General features: G+C 40.3%; 2 protein-coding genes across 4 annotated transcripts in view; both read left to right on the forward strand.

Annotated features, from left to right (window-relative positions):
• Positions 1 to 6,415, forward strand: part of stard9 (StAR-related lipid transfer (START) domain containing 9) — a 45,435-nt gene extending 39,020 nt beyond the window's left edge. For both annotated transcript variants that reach the window (XM_042387947.1, XM_042387948.1), the window contains exons 23-32: positions 136 to 339; positions 548 to 731; positions 1,096 to 1,242; positions 1,451 to 1,550; positions 1,780 to 1,946; positions 2,105 to 2,169; positions 2,340 to 2,542; positions 3,309 to 3,388; positions 3,881 to 4,039; positions 4,128 to 6,415. In XM_042387947.1, coding sequence (XP_042243881.1) covers positions 136 to 339; positions 548 to 731; positions 1,096 to 1,242; positions 1,451 to 1,550; positions 1,780 to 1,946; positions 2,105 to 2,169; positions 2,340 to 2,542; positions 3,309 to 3,388; positions 3,881 to 4,039; positions 4,128 to 4,229 — 1,411 coding nt within the window. In that variant the 3' untranslated portion in view covers positions 4,230 to 6,415. The remainder of the gene's footprint in view (positions 1 to 135; positions 340 to 547; positions 732 to 1,095; positions 1,243 to 1,450; positions 1,551 to 1,779; positions 1,947 to 2,104; positions 2,170 to 2,339; positions 2,543 to 3,308; positions 3,389 to 3,880; positions 4,040 to 4,127) is intronic.
• A 1,091-nt stretch (positions 6,416 to 7,506) lies between these two features.
• The window catches only part of sptb (spectrin, beta, erythrocytic), a 44,823-nt gene continuing 36,849 nt past the window's right edge, over positions 7,507 to 15,480 (forward strand). The window contains exons 1-2 of one of the 2 annotated variants that reach the window (XM_042436922.1): positions 7,507 to 7,819; positions 13,301 to 13,573. In XM_042436922.1, coding sequence (XP_042292856.1) covers positions 13,414 to 13,573 — 160 coding nt within the window. In that variant the 5' untranslated portion in view covers positions 7,507 to 7,819; positions 13,301 to 13,413. Of the gene's footprint in view, positions 7,820 to 9,392; positions 9,471 to 13,300; positions 13,574 to 15,480 lie in introns of those variants that run through there. The other variant, XM_042436923.1, reaches the window with a different exon arrangement.

Raw genomic sequence — 15,480 nt, forward strand, 5'->3', positions numbered from 1 at the left:
AACTTTATTTGTTTATTTGTAGCCACTGCACCCATCTTGGAATAATGATGAATGTTTTGTAAAATGTGCTAAAAGCCTCTTCTTTGACCTTATTGGTTTAATTGTATTTCTGCTATTGTCGTCTTTTCCTCTCAGACATCGCAGGAGTATTGAGGGTTTGAGGCAGCAGAGGGAGGAGCGTCTCCAGACTTTCCGGAGAGCTCGTAGTCTGAGTCCCAGCAAACATCCTCGCTCCTCTCCTCAAGAGGCCGTTTCCTCCTCCAAGGTTTCTGTCGCCACGCCCAGTCGGCGTAAGGATTATCTGCAACAGCTGCGTCAAGAGGTGATAGACAGCACCAGGTAAGACACTGGGTCTTTCACTATTTCACAACAATGTGGTCATAGTAGTCTTAAATTGAATACATAAATCTTTTCAGGTTTCTATGGAAAATGCCAACATAAGATATTAATCAGAAAAACTTCTGTAACATGTGTATTATATTTGTTTAAATGCAGCTGCTGTTTTGCATTTCTTGATTGAGATCTCACCCAATTATCTATTTGACAGAATACCAGACCCTCCAAGAGGAGAGGGCCAGTGCCCGTCTGATATTGAGCAGCTGTTGCGTGACTACGGCCGTGCCCGGGAGGAAGCCAGGACAGAGATCGCAAAGGCACGGGAACGACTGAGAGAAAGGACCGAGCAGGAGAAGAGGAGGCTTCAGCAGCAGGCCCTGTCTCAGGAAGTTAAAGTCAGTTTGTTTGTCATTGCAGTGACGTAATTGATTTGTCATAAGTCACAAAAACAACAATAAAGACATCAGACATCATCATGAGTCAATTTGCTTGAGGCACCAGATAGATAGGATGAGATTTTTGATAAAAGTATTTCATTTTTCAGTTTGTCCAGCTCACTTTCTACTAGATTAGGCTAAAATAAACCTCAACAGTTAACTGCAAACACAAATTGTCATAGGTTTATTGATGTAAACATTAAATATGAACGGTTAATAAAATATTTTGTTTGTAGATTTTTTAGGAACTTACAGTTTTATTTGTAACATTATACAGTAATGCATATACTTTCCCTGATATCTCCATTTATGTGTGTGACAGGATGACCTGAGACATCGAACAAGAATCAGCAACAGCACCTTGTGCACAGGATCCAGCCTGAGCCTTTCCTCTGGACCAACGTCCGGGTACAACAGCGGCAACACTGTCCAGCTTTCACATTGCAGCAGACCAGTTCTTACTGGACAGGTTGGTGCACTGATGTTACACATTACAGAGGATTTGAGTAATTGATAAAGAATAAATACACTGAAATTCAAGATGACTGGATCCCATTCCAGATCTATTAGACTCAATAAATACCTCACAAAAAGATAAAATCTCCATGTATTTGTTGTGATTTTACTTTTTGAGCAACACACAGGCTAACTGTATTGATGTCACTGTTTTGGTTTAGACTACAGGGTTCCAGGATGAAGGGCTGAAGGTCAGGACACGTCCTCCTATATGTGGTCCTCAAAGTGTGAAGACACAGGGTGCCTGGCTGTCTGCCCAGGGTAAGGACTGAACTTTGTTTCACAAACAGACTTTGGCAAAACATCCATCAGGAGTATGTTAAATATTTCAATTTCCATATACCATCTCAGCATAAATACCTATTTGGGTTCAGTGAAAGGTTTCATTTTGACATTAGAAACTAAGAGATATGATTCCAGATAACTTAAAATAGCTTCTACGTGGTTCCCTGTATCTAAATTCCATGTTAACTTCCTTGTGTTTTATTAGATGTCCGCTTCGAGCCTTCTGTCACCGGGTTTGAGCCGGTGATGACCTCATCTCCATCACCCCCAACGTGTACTCGACGGCGCACCGCCTCCTTCGGCTCCTGCTCTTCCATATCCACAACTTATCAGGATATCACATCCAGTCTCCTCGGTCGAGCTCTAGCCGAGGTAATACACAACTCGGAATTAATTCTAAAAAAAACTTGTAGTGTGAGAAAAGATGTCTTTGGACTGCACTTGTAATCATTGACTGTACAATGATTATCCATGTTTGTAATCTAAACTTTCAGACATTTGTATCAAATTGTAAATTTCTTTCACCTTAGGTGCGACTTGCTTCCTCTGGGGATTTGAGCAACCTGATGACGGGCAAGGCCACAGCAGGCTGGAAGTGAGTTTAATCATTTCCCCTTATTAAACTCATCCAAACACGATCTGTCCTTGAGACTATCGCCAACCACGGGATCTACTTTCTCAGGATTTCTCTCCAAGCTTAATCTCTCTTAGATGAGATTAAGCGGCTCATTCATGTGCTAATATATTAAGTCCATGTTTATTCAGATACCAGGGAGAAGAACGAGGCATCCAGGCTTACTATAAGCCCTCTTCCAGCCTGTCTGTCCATGGTTTCATGGGGGCCGGGGAGCTGGACAGACCCCTTGACAGCCTGTGGAGCCTTATCTGCCAGCTGTCCAAGAGCCACATGTACAATCAGTCAGTCCGTTCTGTCTGGACACGACCACTAGATGACAGCACTCAGCTGGGTGAGCTAATGTCCCTGCCTAGTCTATATTCTCCGTCACATATAATACATGTTTGAAGCAAACTTTCTGAAATCCCAAATGATACTTATAGTCAATCCATAGTAGATATTTATTATTAAATCAGCTACTCTGATAATACTAGTTCATGAGATACAGATAAATATTTATTTGCAATTGAACCTGTATGTGATGGAAGAGTTTACCTCGCAAAAAACATGCATTTTTGCAAAATATAAATATAGAAAATGTTTACAATTTTTGTCTTTTCTGCAAAATTATTTATATTTTTGCAAGGCATTTACCGACCCTCGCAAATGTATGTTTCAAATTATGCATCTGCATCCATTAGTTATCTATAGTACAGCACAGTACAGTCACATTCATCACTGACAAGCTTCTTGTATTGCATGACCAACTCCATTCTCACACCTGCAGTATGTTAGATTTAATACCTACAGTACATCTTCATATGTTCTGCTTTGTTCAAATGTTTCTTATTCTCACCAAAGTTATATTTTGACTATTTGATTTTGTGTTCACACTGATGTAGGGTTATTATTATTATTATCATATCATGTTACAAATACATCAAATTTTGCTCTTTTTTACTGACAACTGAAAGATAAACTGCATTCTAAGCTTCTTAAGCACTATTGTTCTGTTCCAGTGCTTCAGTTCTTCCATATTTTCCTTTTATTTACAAGTTTTTATCAACCATATTTGTCCATCTGACGCATTCTCTCTCTCTCTCTGTATTTCTGTTTAGTCTACATATTAACAGATCCGTCCACCTGCCACCTCAGCCAGCCGCGGGACTTCTGCTGCATTAGCACCGAATCAAAACAGGTAAGCACAGCTGCAAAATCAACCAGCCGGTCCTGATGATTACTGCTAGTTGCCCTTGTACAGGGTTCATTGAGCATTCGCAGCATAGCCAAACACAAAATCGCAATGTAGTTTGAAGGAGAAAATTCCATTTACTGTCATATTAGTGTAGCGTGAAATCAGGAGAGGACAGTGCTGCCTCTTGTAATTACAACCAATTTAAGAGCAAGCGGCGCAGCATTGAGTTTTTCATCCACAAAATGTAGAACATGCGAACAGGTATTTAGGAACTCGTCATGCTGTTCAGCACTGCCTCACAGATACGACAGGGAGTGTAAACAACGCTGACCCAGGGGCAGTGGGTGTGGAAGAAAGCAAGTCAGCTGTTGGTTATCAGTGTCAGTGAACAGTTGCCTCTCGGCTGATCAAAAGGCTGCACTGCCTGTTTTATTGATGATTTTTTTTTCTCTCTCTCTCTCTCTCTCTCTCTCTCTCACTCTCTCACTGCCCCAGGGTGGCCTGAGCGTGTTGGCAATGCAGTCTGTGTTCGAGGAGTCTCTGCCTCGTCCCAGTGTTGATGCCGTCCGAGGGGAGATGATGCCCAGTTGCTGGATCCTGCAGCCGGTCAGACGAAGTGGACAGGAAGTCACCAGGGTCGTCTACCTTCTGCAGGTGAGATATGACAACTATATACAGTCATAGTTGACAGGCTGGTCTTTGCCTTGTTATTTTGTGAATTAACTGTCGTCATCTTCTCCAGGTTGATCTCGGATCTCCATCTTTTCCTCACCGACTCTTGAACACTGTTGCCAGGAGACAAGCAGCTGTCATCGCCGATCTTGACATTTTCCTCGCTTCGTAAATCCGCAGACACACACACACGAAGACGCATCAGCAGTGAGCACTTAGACTTAACTGTCTCCACTGTGGAGTTAGTCTGTCTTTTTGAATTTGCACCTAAAAAATTTTTTACTTGACTTTTTCTATTTTAAGAGCACTGTTATCTTGATTTCCAGTTACAAAGTTGAAGCAGCTTTTTTTTGTATGAAGGTATTTAAAAAAAAAAAAAAATTGAAACTGTATTTTTGTACGTGTATGTGAATGCTTTTAACAATCATACTCCTATTATACCAAAGATTAGTTAGAAGTCTAAGGGAATGACTTGCCATGACCCGTTATCAAGATCCCCAACTTGATCTTTTCACCAATATGATGAAATATCTTAATAAATATTTCATAATCTGATAAGTACCAACTATTTATCTCCCTTAATACCTGTTAGCAATATGGTGTCTTCTGATTTCTACCATTTGCTAACTTGGAAAGCTAAATATGTTAGAGACAACAAGGCATAGCAAGATAACACTCAAAAGAAATGTCACTAATTAGACGATATGTATGTTTTCTATGCAAGTGTTCCTCTCCAGTCTTTTCTTTCTATGTATAATAGATGTAGCCAGTTTTATAGTGACAAGAACATGTCAATACAGCTGAGATTTAAACCATATACAGAAGGCAGCATCACTCTGTGCCAGATCCCGGGTCAGTCAGTTTTTGCAAAAACTTAAATGCTTTGTTTTACCCCCGTTGGCTCGACGATGACGGGATTTGACAGATATGACAGTAAAATGAAAGCTGTAAGATTGAGGCTCACTTTCTAGGGAAAGTGTTTGGAACGCATGTGAGTTTCTTTTCTACTGATATCCAGACTTCTTCTAAATTTCCATTTGTCCGATACTTTTAATTTATATAGCAAATGTTCACATGCCAACATGTTACGCTAAGCTTATGGATATTGTACATTTTATACCTGCTTAACATCAGCAAGTTAGCATTGTCATAGTGAGCATTTTAGCAAGCGGATGTTAGTAGTAGTAAGGATGTACCGCGTGACACCTGAATTGTCCTACTTATTTACCTGGGAACTGCAAATCTTAACCACTTAATGACCTTAATTGAAAATGTATTTCAAATGTCCTTCCGCAGTAGCAAAAAAGGACAAAGGTATGTAAGCTATGTTTTGGATAGTAGAGGTGGTGTATTGAAGGAATGCTAAGAATTAAGAGTTACTGTGTTTATCAGTGCAGGCTCTGCTCATTTTAACTCTCTCTGCAGAAAATGTAGTCCAAAAACATGTTTTGTAACATAAACATGGAGAGAAAGAGTCGGAAGGTTGGGAACTTTTTGGATATAACAAGTCTTAAGAGCTTGTAGGCTGATCAACTTTCAATCAAAGGTCGTCGGTTCAGGAAGCATTTGGCCTGCTGAAGTGATGTTGAGTAAGATACTGAAGATACCAACCAAGCTCCAGGGAAGATGCTCTGTAGCTGATCCAGACCCCTGACCTCCATTTTTTTTTTCTCCCAGTAGTACTATATGGTACCCCAAATCTGCAAAAGCTGGGTTTTAAGGGCTTGTTCTCACCAACTTTATGAAGTTTCTAGTATTTATTTTGTTCCTCCTGCCCTCTTTTTGAAATGCTGTTGAATGTGTTTTATAGTTGTGATTGTTTTTTTTTTTATACGAGCAAAGCATGATGCTGTTTACAGCTGCTTGCACAAAAACTGTTAATGCATTTATCAATGTTGATATTAAAAAAAGGTGATTTTTTTAGTTTGTACAGTGTTGAAACTATGCAGAAGCTGATCAAAGACAGGACTGCTCTCAGTCAAAGCTGCGTCGGCTCTATCCAGATATGAAGCCATATTATTTACAGTAGTTTGAAGGTTCAGGACTTTTTTGGCACTGCAGCTGCAGCGCTCAGTTTGGTGACTGAAGACGTTGCCGGGGGAACCAAAGAGAAAGGAACAAAAATACAGAAGACGCAGAGTGAAGGAACGCAGTCACAACTTTTTTTGTAATGACTTCTTTTTTTTTTAATGTACATCTATATATTATAAAGTGTTTTTCATTGTGTGAAAAAGCATTGTTATTTATGTTTGTACAATGTATTGTAAATGTATTTTGTTATAAACACCCTGCTTCCTGTCGCTAATAAGATGTAATGTGGCCATGTGTTTGGCCATGAATACAATACGTATTTTTAAATGAGCTGTCGTTTTCTCATTTTTGGATTTGTTTATCGATGTTTTATGTGAAGGCCTCTTACAAGACTTACCAAGTCATTATCTAACTTGTCAACAGTAGATTGTGATTTTAATCAGAATTTGCTGATTATAATTAATTTCATTTTTCACTGTGCAGAATGAGGTATGTGCAGAGTTTGACACTAGAAGGCTGTTTTCACATTCACCTGCTGAAAAGGGAACATTTCTCTGTGCTCACCTTGAAATTGAATTCCTCTCCAGACAAGTTTTTAAGAAATATATTTAGCTTTGAACAATAATTTGAAGAAGGTGAGCTTTAGATGTCACTTTTAACTAGATAATTGAACTTTTTTTGGTGGAAAAACCATATCAGACAAAATATTATTCTGAGTATTTATATCCTAAACATAGACTGAGGGAATCTATAATAACTCTTTTCTTTTATTGGTACCAAAAACCAGACGTCATGTCAGATATTGAAAAATGTCAAGTATGAGTAAAATTTTAAGTTTAGTAACATTTTGTTTTTATTGGTCCAAGACTTCAAAACAGAATCCAACTTCACTTAATTTAACTTACTGAATCTGTTAGGGATTTAAAATCTTATTACTTTATTTTAGTATTTTAAAAAATGACCCTCCTGTTGTTTCTAACCTAAATCATCTTAATGGAAGACTTGCTTTGAGACAAGTGTCAATTTATTGATAGCAGAGGTGTTTTTGCTCTCATATTAAGTTACTGACAGTTGCTCTTAAGAAATTCCTCGAGCTTAAAATCAAGTAAACAAGTATAAAAAGTTTCTATCTTAACAGTGTGCGTCACATTATATCTGACAAGTGTTTTCACTAAGTGATGAACATCCTTTGTAATGTTGGGGTATCTGTCTCCAGCACCTCGCTGCTCTGCGTCTAAATGGCACATACTGTACACACAGGCGGCAGTGGAGGTGACATTTCTGAAAGGGTCTCGGTGGGTGAGCGGGGTGGGTGGGTGTTATGTGTGCGATTAGAGGGTCGGGGCGGGGTGCAGTGGAGTGGAGTAGGGTGGGGTGGTGAGGGGGGGGGAAGTGCTCAGGAGATCAGAAGTGTCTCTGCCATTTAGAGTCACCAGCTCTTGTCAGGAATGTGCGTCCCCTGCGCACACAGATCATGTACTGGATGCGCCCACTTTATTTTTAACCCGGCTGGGTGGGTCAGTCGCTGGCTTTCGGGAATGACCGTGGAGCGCGCGGCGCCTACAGCCCCTTTCCCTCGTCCCCCGTGCAGGACCGTGTCCTCCTCGCGCTGTGGAGACCCTCCGCTCTGACCAGGACCCCGCTACAGCTTCAATGGGATTATAATTGGTTTATTGGCAGGGAGAAGGCTCAACATAAACACTTTCGGGACAGGACAACATCCAGAAGCAAGTAAGTGTAAATTTAAGGCGCTGCTAATGCGCCATTGTTAAATGAAATTATTGATCTTTGGCCAAATAGTTTCTGACACCGGTCACTAAATGGTCCTCATTCCATGTAGACTACAATTGTTTGCCGTTGTTAATGGGGGGAGTTAAAAGTTTCCTCCAAACCACCTGTTGGACCAAGCTGCCATGTTAAATAATGACGTCGTTTTCAAATGATCTCAGACTATTTATTTATTTTAAATGATGACATGTTCCCCGGCTGTTAGAAGTGGTCGCTTTTTGTTTTAATTTAACTTCACCTTGTTTGAATTCTTGAGTTTTCACTCTTGTTATCTCTGACTGTGCAGTAAGTAGGCCGCAGCAGGCGCGATAGTGACATTTGCGCACAATGACGCCACTGTGCGTGTTTGCGCGTGGAAAAGTGCGCTCCTTAAAAGTTGTTTATAATCCACCAGCAGTAAGTATTTAGATCACTTACACAAGCAATATTGCAATATGAAAATACGCTATAACAAGTAAAAATCCGGCATTGAAAATGTAATTTATGTATTATGAAGTAGGATTATTAACAAGATGTAGAAGAAGTTTAAAGTATTAAAAGTACTAATAATTCTGAAAAATATCTCTGTTAGTGTTATTATAGACCTATATTACACAGCTGAATTATTGTTATTACTGATGCATTCATGAATAAATGTAATTTTTCTGTTAAAGTTGAGTGTTGTAGTTTGGGTGGAGCTAATTTTAAGTGTTATTCTGTAACAATGCATCATTTTATTTGATAATCATGTTTTGTATGATAAATCTGAATCTGTAATGTAACTCAAACTGTCAAATAAATACATAGTAGATTACAAAGTACAACATTTCCACCCCACTGAAATGTAGTGCAGCAGAAGTAGCCTACAAAGTAGTATGAAATGGAAATACTCAAGTAAAGTACTTCAAACTTGTGCTTCAGTACAGTACTTGAGTAAATCTACTTTGTTACATTCCACCACTGGTGTTAACCGAAGCCCAGGTTCACTATTATAGATTCTCTCTGTCTTACAGCACCTAAGAATACATAAAAAGTCCTTGAACGAAAACAGTGTCATGGCCTTTGAAATGATCTGCTCCCTGTACAAAAGTTTCTCCCTCATTCCCCTTAAAAGGACAAGTGTGAGTGTGTCGCCATGTCTGGACCAGCAGGGACTTTTGTGTAAACACACTCCAGGAATAGTTTACTATCGATTCCTTATGACCTCTCGCAAGATCAGGCGCAGTATTGTTCCAGTCAAAACAATATTGACCACAACAGTGCTTTTTTTTTTTTCTCTGCCCACCTCAGAGCTTGTTTACATGATGGCGCAGTATGGATTATGCTAAACAGAGTTTTGTTACGCTTGTTATTTTCTTACATCTTGTTCAAATTCATGAGTGATAATTAGCTTGATGTTGATATTGGCAGTTTGAGGAGAAAGCTGCAGACTTTGATGGTCACTCAGCGCAGTTACCAGCCTCCTCCTCCTCCTCCTCTCCACCCTCCATATTGATCTCTTTCCACTTTGTGTTTATATCTCAGATTTACTCTCTGCTGGACCACAGGCCTTACTTCTCCTCACTTCTCCCAGTTGCTGCTGCTGCTGCTGCTGCTACAGTTTCATACACACACTGTAGGTCACACACACACGTCTCGACCACACCCATCTCCTATTTCATCCTTTCCATCTGACTCCGTGCTACTCAGAATAATGTGCTCACTCCTTGCCAGCTAATGTGTTGTGCTCCTCAGAGTGCAGGCGTCAACATGGAAGTTTACGTAATGTGCAGCTGGGGGGAAAAGGTTCCTGGTGTTATTATTAATCTCAGGTGCTGATTTGATGTTTACATTGTAAATACTTGTTTACGGTGTAGTTTTGCTGTAACAACACACAAGAGAAATGGTTGCAGTCAATTAAAATCACAAGCAGCAGAAAAAAGTTTTCACACATTAGAAACAAGGTATTGTTTTGTGGCTTCAGAGAATTTCCTTCATTACTGTATATCCTAACTCAGCAAAACATACATATAAAAATCTCATTCACACCTTTTAACCACTTTTACAAGTGCTGCAAAAGCAATTATGTGCAACGCTGCATCCACAGAAATCGAAAACTCATATTGCATTATTGTAATTTCCAGCAAAAAAGAAATGTAATGCGGCTGTTTTTTGTTTTTTTGTTTTTTTCCCCCCTTCCCTGAGGTCAAGCATTACTTGAATATGTGGAGAAACTCCAGCTGGCATTTTTTTATCATCCTTCTTGACATTTCTCTACTTTTGAGAAATTACCCAGTGCCTCTCGGTAATCAGTTCATAACATGCTGCCAGGAAAATGTTGTATTTATTGGACCATGAAGTGAGGATTTTATCCTCTACAGGTGACAGAAAGAACAAGCGGTGCCAAAATATAACATAATTTGTTTTATCAGTAGAGGCCAATAATAGCTTAAGAATGTGTCTTCGGTATCAACCTGATATCAGAATTATGTCCAGTACCTCTCAATGGTAACGCTGATAATATGACTGATCATACAGTTACTGTACATCATTTATGCGTCAGTGGTAGCTTTGGCAAATTCAGACAAATGTAAACTAGTATTAAAACAATTAGTTGTTAACCAATTGGACAATTCCTAGAAATTGATTGCAATTTTTCACCTTCAATCCTTTAAGTAATTTATGATGGAAAAATGCTTAAAAGTAACGATTTTCTGGGTTTTTTGTAAGTAGCATGTGTTTGGGTTTGGACTATTAGTTGGACATTTTCTGGGAACTTGCAATGGATATTGTCACTTTTTAAAAATTTAAAATTTTAAAGATGAAATGCATCGCAATTTTAAAATCGTAAAAAAAACCCAACTAGTTAGTTGTCGCTTTAATGGAAATTGTAAAAAGTTATTGTAAAAGAAGATACAACAGCAACATAAATTGCCTCACTTTTCAGAAATGATTCTTTACTCTTTTTAGAGCTTTGCATCTGCACCGAGCTTTTAGTTACAGTAAAACAAGCCAGTCATCAGCCAAAATTCTTCTAAGAAATACCTCACTCATGTACAATAGTGCACAGCTGGGTTTTTTTTAGCCCACTGTTACCCTCACTCAGTACTTCATCCCAGTGATTGCATCTCATTGAGTTTGCAGTTTGTATTGTGTCTTGGGTGACCTATTGTAAGTAAGCAATTATGTAGGAGTTCTGTCTCTTGCTCAAGGACACCACAAGAGGACATCTTTCTATTGACAGGCGCACACTTGCTGTGGCAGGCGGTTAACTTGTGACCTTTCTGTCACAGGACTGTCTATAAGCAGGAGGTCACTTGCCTTCATAGAGCTCTAAATACAGCTCGCTGTCGTATCGTTGTATACAAGTTCCCACTACAAGTCCCAGCTCACTCACACAATTTGCTGCGGTTTGTGTTTGGCTGCTAAGTTGAGCAGTCAGTCGGTCCTCAGACACGATTAGAGTCTTATGGGTTTTGTATACAGTACGGTGCAGGCTGGCTGGCAGTCTGTGGATATGGGTTTGTACAGTGTGTAAAGAGTGTGTTGTGCAGTAGTCCTGTCCAGGTTGTGTGTGAGGTGATAAGGGGATCCCCAGTGGTGGGTGGAGCATCCCCAAGCTGATAAGAGCCCTCTGCAGAGGACTGATACTGAGCAGCAGGAGGAGGGAGACCTGTAGGATGCCATCATTGTACATCATCGAGGGCCTCTTCTCTGAAACATCCTCCATGGTCACATGGTGAATTTATGTCAGGAGAAGTGGAAAGTACTCAAGCACTGTACTTTGGTGCAATTTCGAGATACTTCAATTACTTTCAGAGACAAATATAGTAGTTTTTACCCCACTACATCTATTTTACAGCTATAGTTGCTTTGCAGATTAAGATTTTATAAGTAAAACATATCATTGCATGTACTTTTACTTGAGTCAAGTTGAGAATTTCTATTTGTAATGGGATATTTTTACTTGCTATTGCTAGTTGTACTCATTAAGGGATCTGAACACTTCCTCTACCACTGTGAGTCAGTTTTTATTTATTTCGCCAACATTTTTTATGTTAAAGTTCCCTTAAAGATGAGCAGAGATGTACTTTATACTAATCATATATAGATGAAATTAGTGCATTACTCCTCTTGTTTAGACATTAAATTCAATTAGGCTATTTTTAAAAAGTTAATTGCATAAAATCCTAAATATATAGTAGAAAAAAACGCAGATTGTTTGTCATATCACTGATCTAATGTTATCACATAAATCTCTGATGTTGTGACAAATAGTCAAAGTCATTGCATGCACTCTAAGGCACATACAGTAAGGACACTCTGCCATGTTTCTTCTTTTTTTTATGCTTTTTGTACCAACAACACAAGTTGGATTCTCCACCTCACACACTTATTCTCACCGATACCCGCCATTGGAGATGCACAAACACACAAACTCACAGAGTTCAAACTACGTGAGCTGCATCATTTAAAAGAAGGCGGTTTCGTCATGTTATGCAGTACAGAGAGGTTGCCCTCCCCCCTGTGAGACATGATAAGAGAGCTATGCTGCACCCAGATAGAGCTATCTGAGCGGGTACCCTTCACCCGCCATTCCACACAAAGAATACACAGACGCACACTGCAGGGTGACAGTTCAGCAAAATGGCACGCACAAAATGGAGATCACGAGCGCCACAGCAGCTTGTTTGGAAGCTACCGTAGGCACGATTTCTGTGTAAAAATATACCTGTGCCATATCTGTGATCACATACTTTTCCTAAATTAAATTCTGGTGCCAGGTACAGCCCCTCCCACTGGAAAAAATAAACTGAAACTTAAAACCAATATACACAAAGTCACCTAAACTGCAGTGAGAAAGTGCTCCCTCGAGAAAAACGTGGCTTCATTATCATCAATTCTCTCTCCTGACACTACGGTATCCTTTGAAATAAAGAATCAAAGAGCAGTAAGGTTAGTAAACTTGAATAGCTTTGTTGCACACGGTTTCTCTTCTATTTGAAGCAGTCAGTGTGAGAAAATGTCTGCATCTTTAAGGCTCAAATTATGTGAAATTGTGTCGTGGTGTCATTTATTATTTTGTATTTGTATTTGATTGAAATCTAATTGTCTAGATGGCAAACAGTGCAGGTGATCAGTCAGCTAAAAGTCAGATCAATCAGATTTCTCAGTGATCAGGGAGACAGTGTTGGTTGTTTTTGGAAAGCAGACAAAAGTGTGACAACGACTGTCTAGGTCGATGAAGAAAAGCAGCAAATCCTCAGGATTGAGAAGCTGGAACCAGATAATTTTCTCACCTTTTTTGCTGAAAAAATTACTAAAGCAGTTGATGTTTATCAAAACAGTTGCTGGTTCATTTTCTTTCAGTCGACTAATCCATTAATCATTTCAGCCCTAGTGCTGAACCCCAATTAATCATCATAATCAATCATAACACATCTGTGTGTTTACTCTCTGTTTCAGACTTCTAGATTCATCCTGCCATTTCCTCCCATCTGCTCATCTTCCTCTTCACCCAGAGCACCTGAGGACGCCAGCCGCCGTCCCCCAACCCGCTTGCCACGCTGGCTACCGCCATGACTTCCACCACGACCTCCACCACAGACTTTGACAATGTGGAGATCACGCAGCAGTACAGCCACATCAACACCCGCTTTGAACTCTCTGACGAGGAACTAGACAATGACAACAGCTCTGCCAGGCTGTTTGAGCGCTCGCGCATCAAGGCCCTTGCAGGTGAGTGCCTGCATAGTAAGCAGGCTGCGTCCTCTCTGAGGCATTTGTGTGGCAGATTTTTGAGATGACAGTGTCTTTTTAAGAGCGTGGGAAGGGCAGAAAGGTCGAGCTATAATGGGTGAGCTTCTGTTTACCTTTGGCAGGTTTGGATATGCTGACCTTCACTCAAATTTAGTCAAAAAAATTACAAAAATCACACTCTAGGCGATACTTGATTTCACTCCAAAGCTCCCAGCTAGAGTTCTGCAGGTGTTGTTGTATGTGTGTGTTTGTGTGTGTGCGTGCTTCTCGTGGTGTCACACATCCCCAGCAGCTGAGACCTGACACCGCTCCGCACCCTCTGCAAGTAACCGGGATCGCTTGTGCATTCCCAGAATGTTCTCCGTCTGACCGATCTGGACAGCTGCCTTGTCCGTCTGCCTGCCATAGCACAGATCTCTGGCATTTCTGGCTAAGCTCATAAGCTTTGACCCACCTGTGTGCCGCCAGCTTGGGGTTTTAAAATAGCAGCGTTTCTACGATGGAAGGAAGCGTAACAGATAAGGGGAGTTGAGGGTCAGTACATGTTCATGTCTGTAAAGCCTCAGACACAGAAGAGGTCAGCTATGGGGTTGTATAACATGATATAGGCTTTGTGGAGAAAGCACCTCTGGGTAGCACTAAACAGCTGTATACAGTGAGGGTGTTTGTCAGTCATTGATATGTATTTTGAGTTGTGTTGGTGTCCACCTGATGAATATTAGATCCGATATTCACTTTTCTTTGCTCACCACCTGTCTCCGAGGAAAATATGTGTCTCTTTAGCTGCAAAGTGCTCCACAATGTTCACCAGCTGGCTGATAACTTTGTCTACTGTTTCGTGCTGGGCTAGTAGTGTTCAGTAGGGGCTGTTCTCTGAAAACACCTGCATGCTCCTTCTGGAAACGTCACCGATGAGGGCGGTGAGAGTGAACCAAAACACTAAAGTTGCAGGCTGTAAAACCAAAACAGTGAGTTGACGGACATTAAAAAGCGCTTTGGAGCTGAGGGGGAACTGCATATCAAGTGATAACTCTCTGCAGGGTTGTCACTATGATGACACGTTTTACATTACACATAGTCATTCGATGCATTATTATTTTTAACACATGTGTCGTCCACTCCGGGCCTTGAGCAGCGACTGCCAGAAATGCAACCACAGAAGTGCAACTCGGATTACAGTGCATCCAAACAAACCATAAGATGAGAAGACTCTTTCCATCACATGCTTTTAATACAGAAGAATAAAGAAAAAATTCAACAATGTCATCTTGACACTGACCTCATGGTCGTATGTTGTCTTCCACATTACGGGAAATCTGTGCATGTATTTTCTTTACTACCATTTCATCTACTATGTGCATACATTGTTCCTATGAATTAATGCTGAGCTGTATTACTGTACTGAGCATTGCATTAGTTCTTGGCTACCAGCTAACTAGTACCATCCAGTCATATTTGTGCAGGTGTACACGACGGCCTTTATAACTCAACTACTCTTCTCATATCTTCATACAGCTCTCTCCACCACCCCAAACTCCTCCTTCCGAGCGAGGCCTTTTGTCTCGTCAAACTGACTAAGTGTTTGTTAAGTTGGATTAGTTCTCCCAGCAGAATCCTCGTGGCTGCTCGGATTCTTTGAGAGCAGAGAGAGAGTCTCTCTCAGTATCGGAATTGGCAATTTTGGTAATATCCTTGAAGTAGAGTGACTCAGAGTGAAAGAGAGAGACAGTTACAGAATGCAAATAGATTGAATGGCTCCTGCAACAAATACACCACTCAGAAATAGTATCAAAAATTGGGTAATGAAAAGCTTTATAACCTAAAATCAGGAATTATCTGATCAAAGAGCAAGTGAACAAGATAGCAAATCTGACCAGACATTCAAC

Source organism: Thunnus maccoyii, chromosome 16, assembly GCF_910596095.1.
Source record: "Thunnus maccoyii chromosome 16, fThuMac1.1, whole genome shotgun sequence".
NCBI classification, from domain to species: domain Eukaryota; kingdom Metazoa; phylum Chordata; class Actinopteri; order Scombriformes; family Scombridae; genus Thunnus; species Thunnus maccoyii.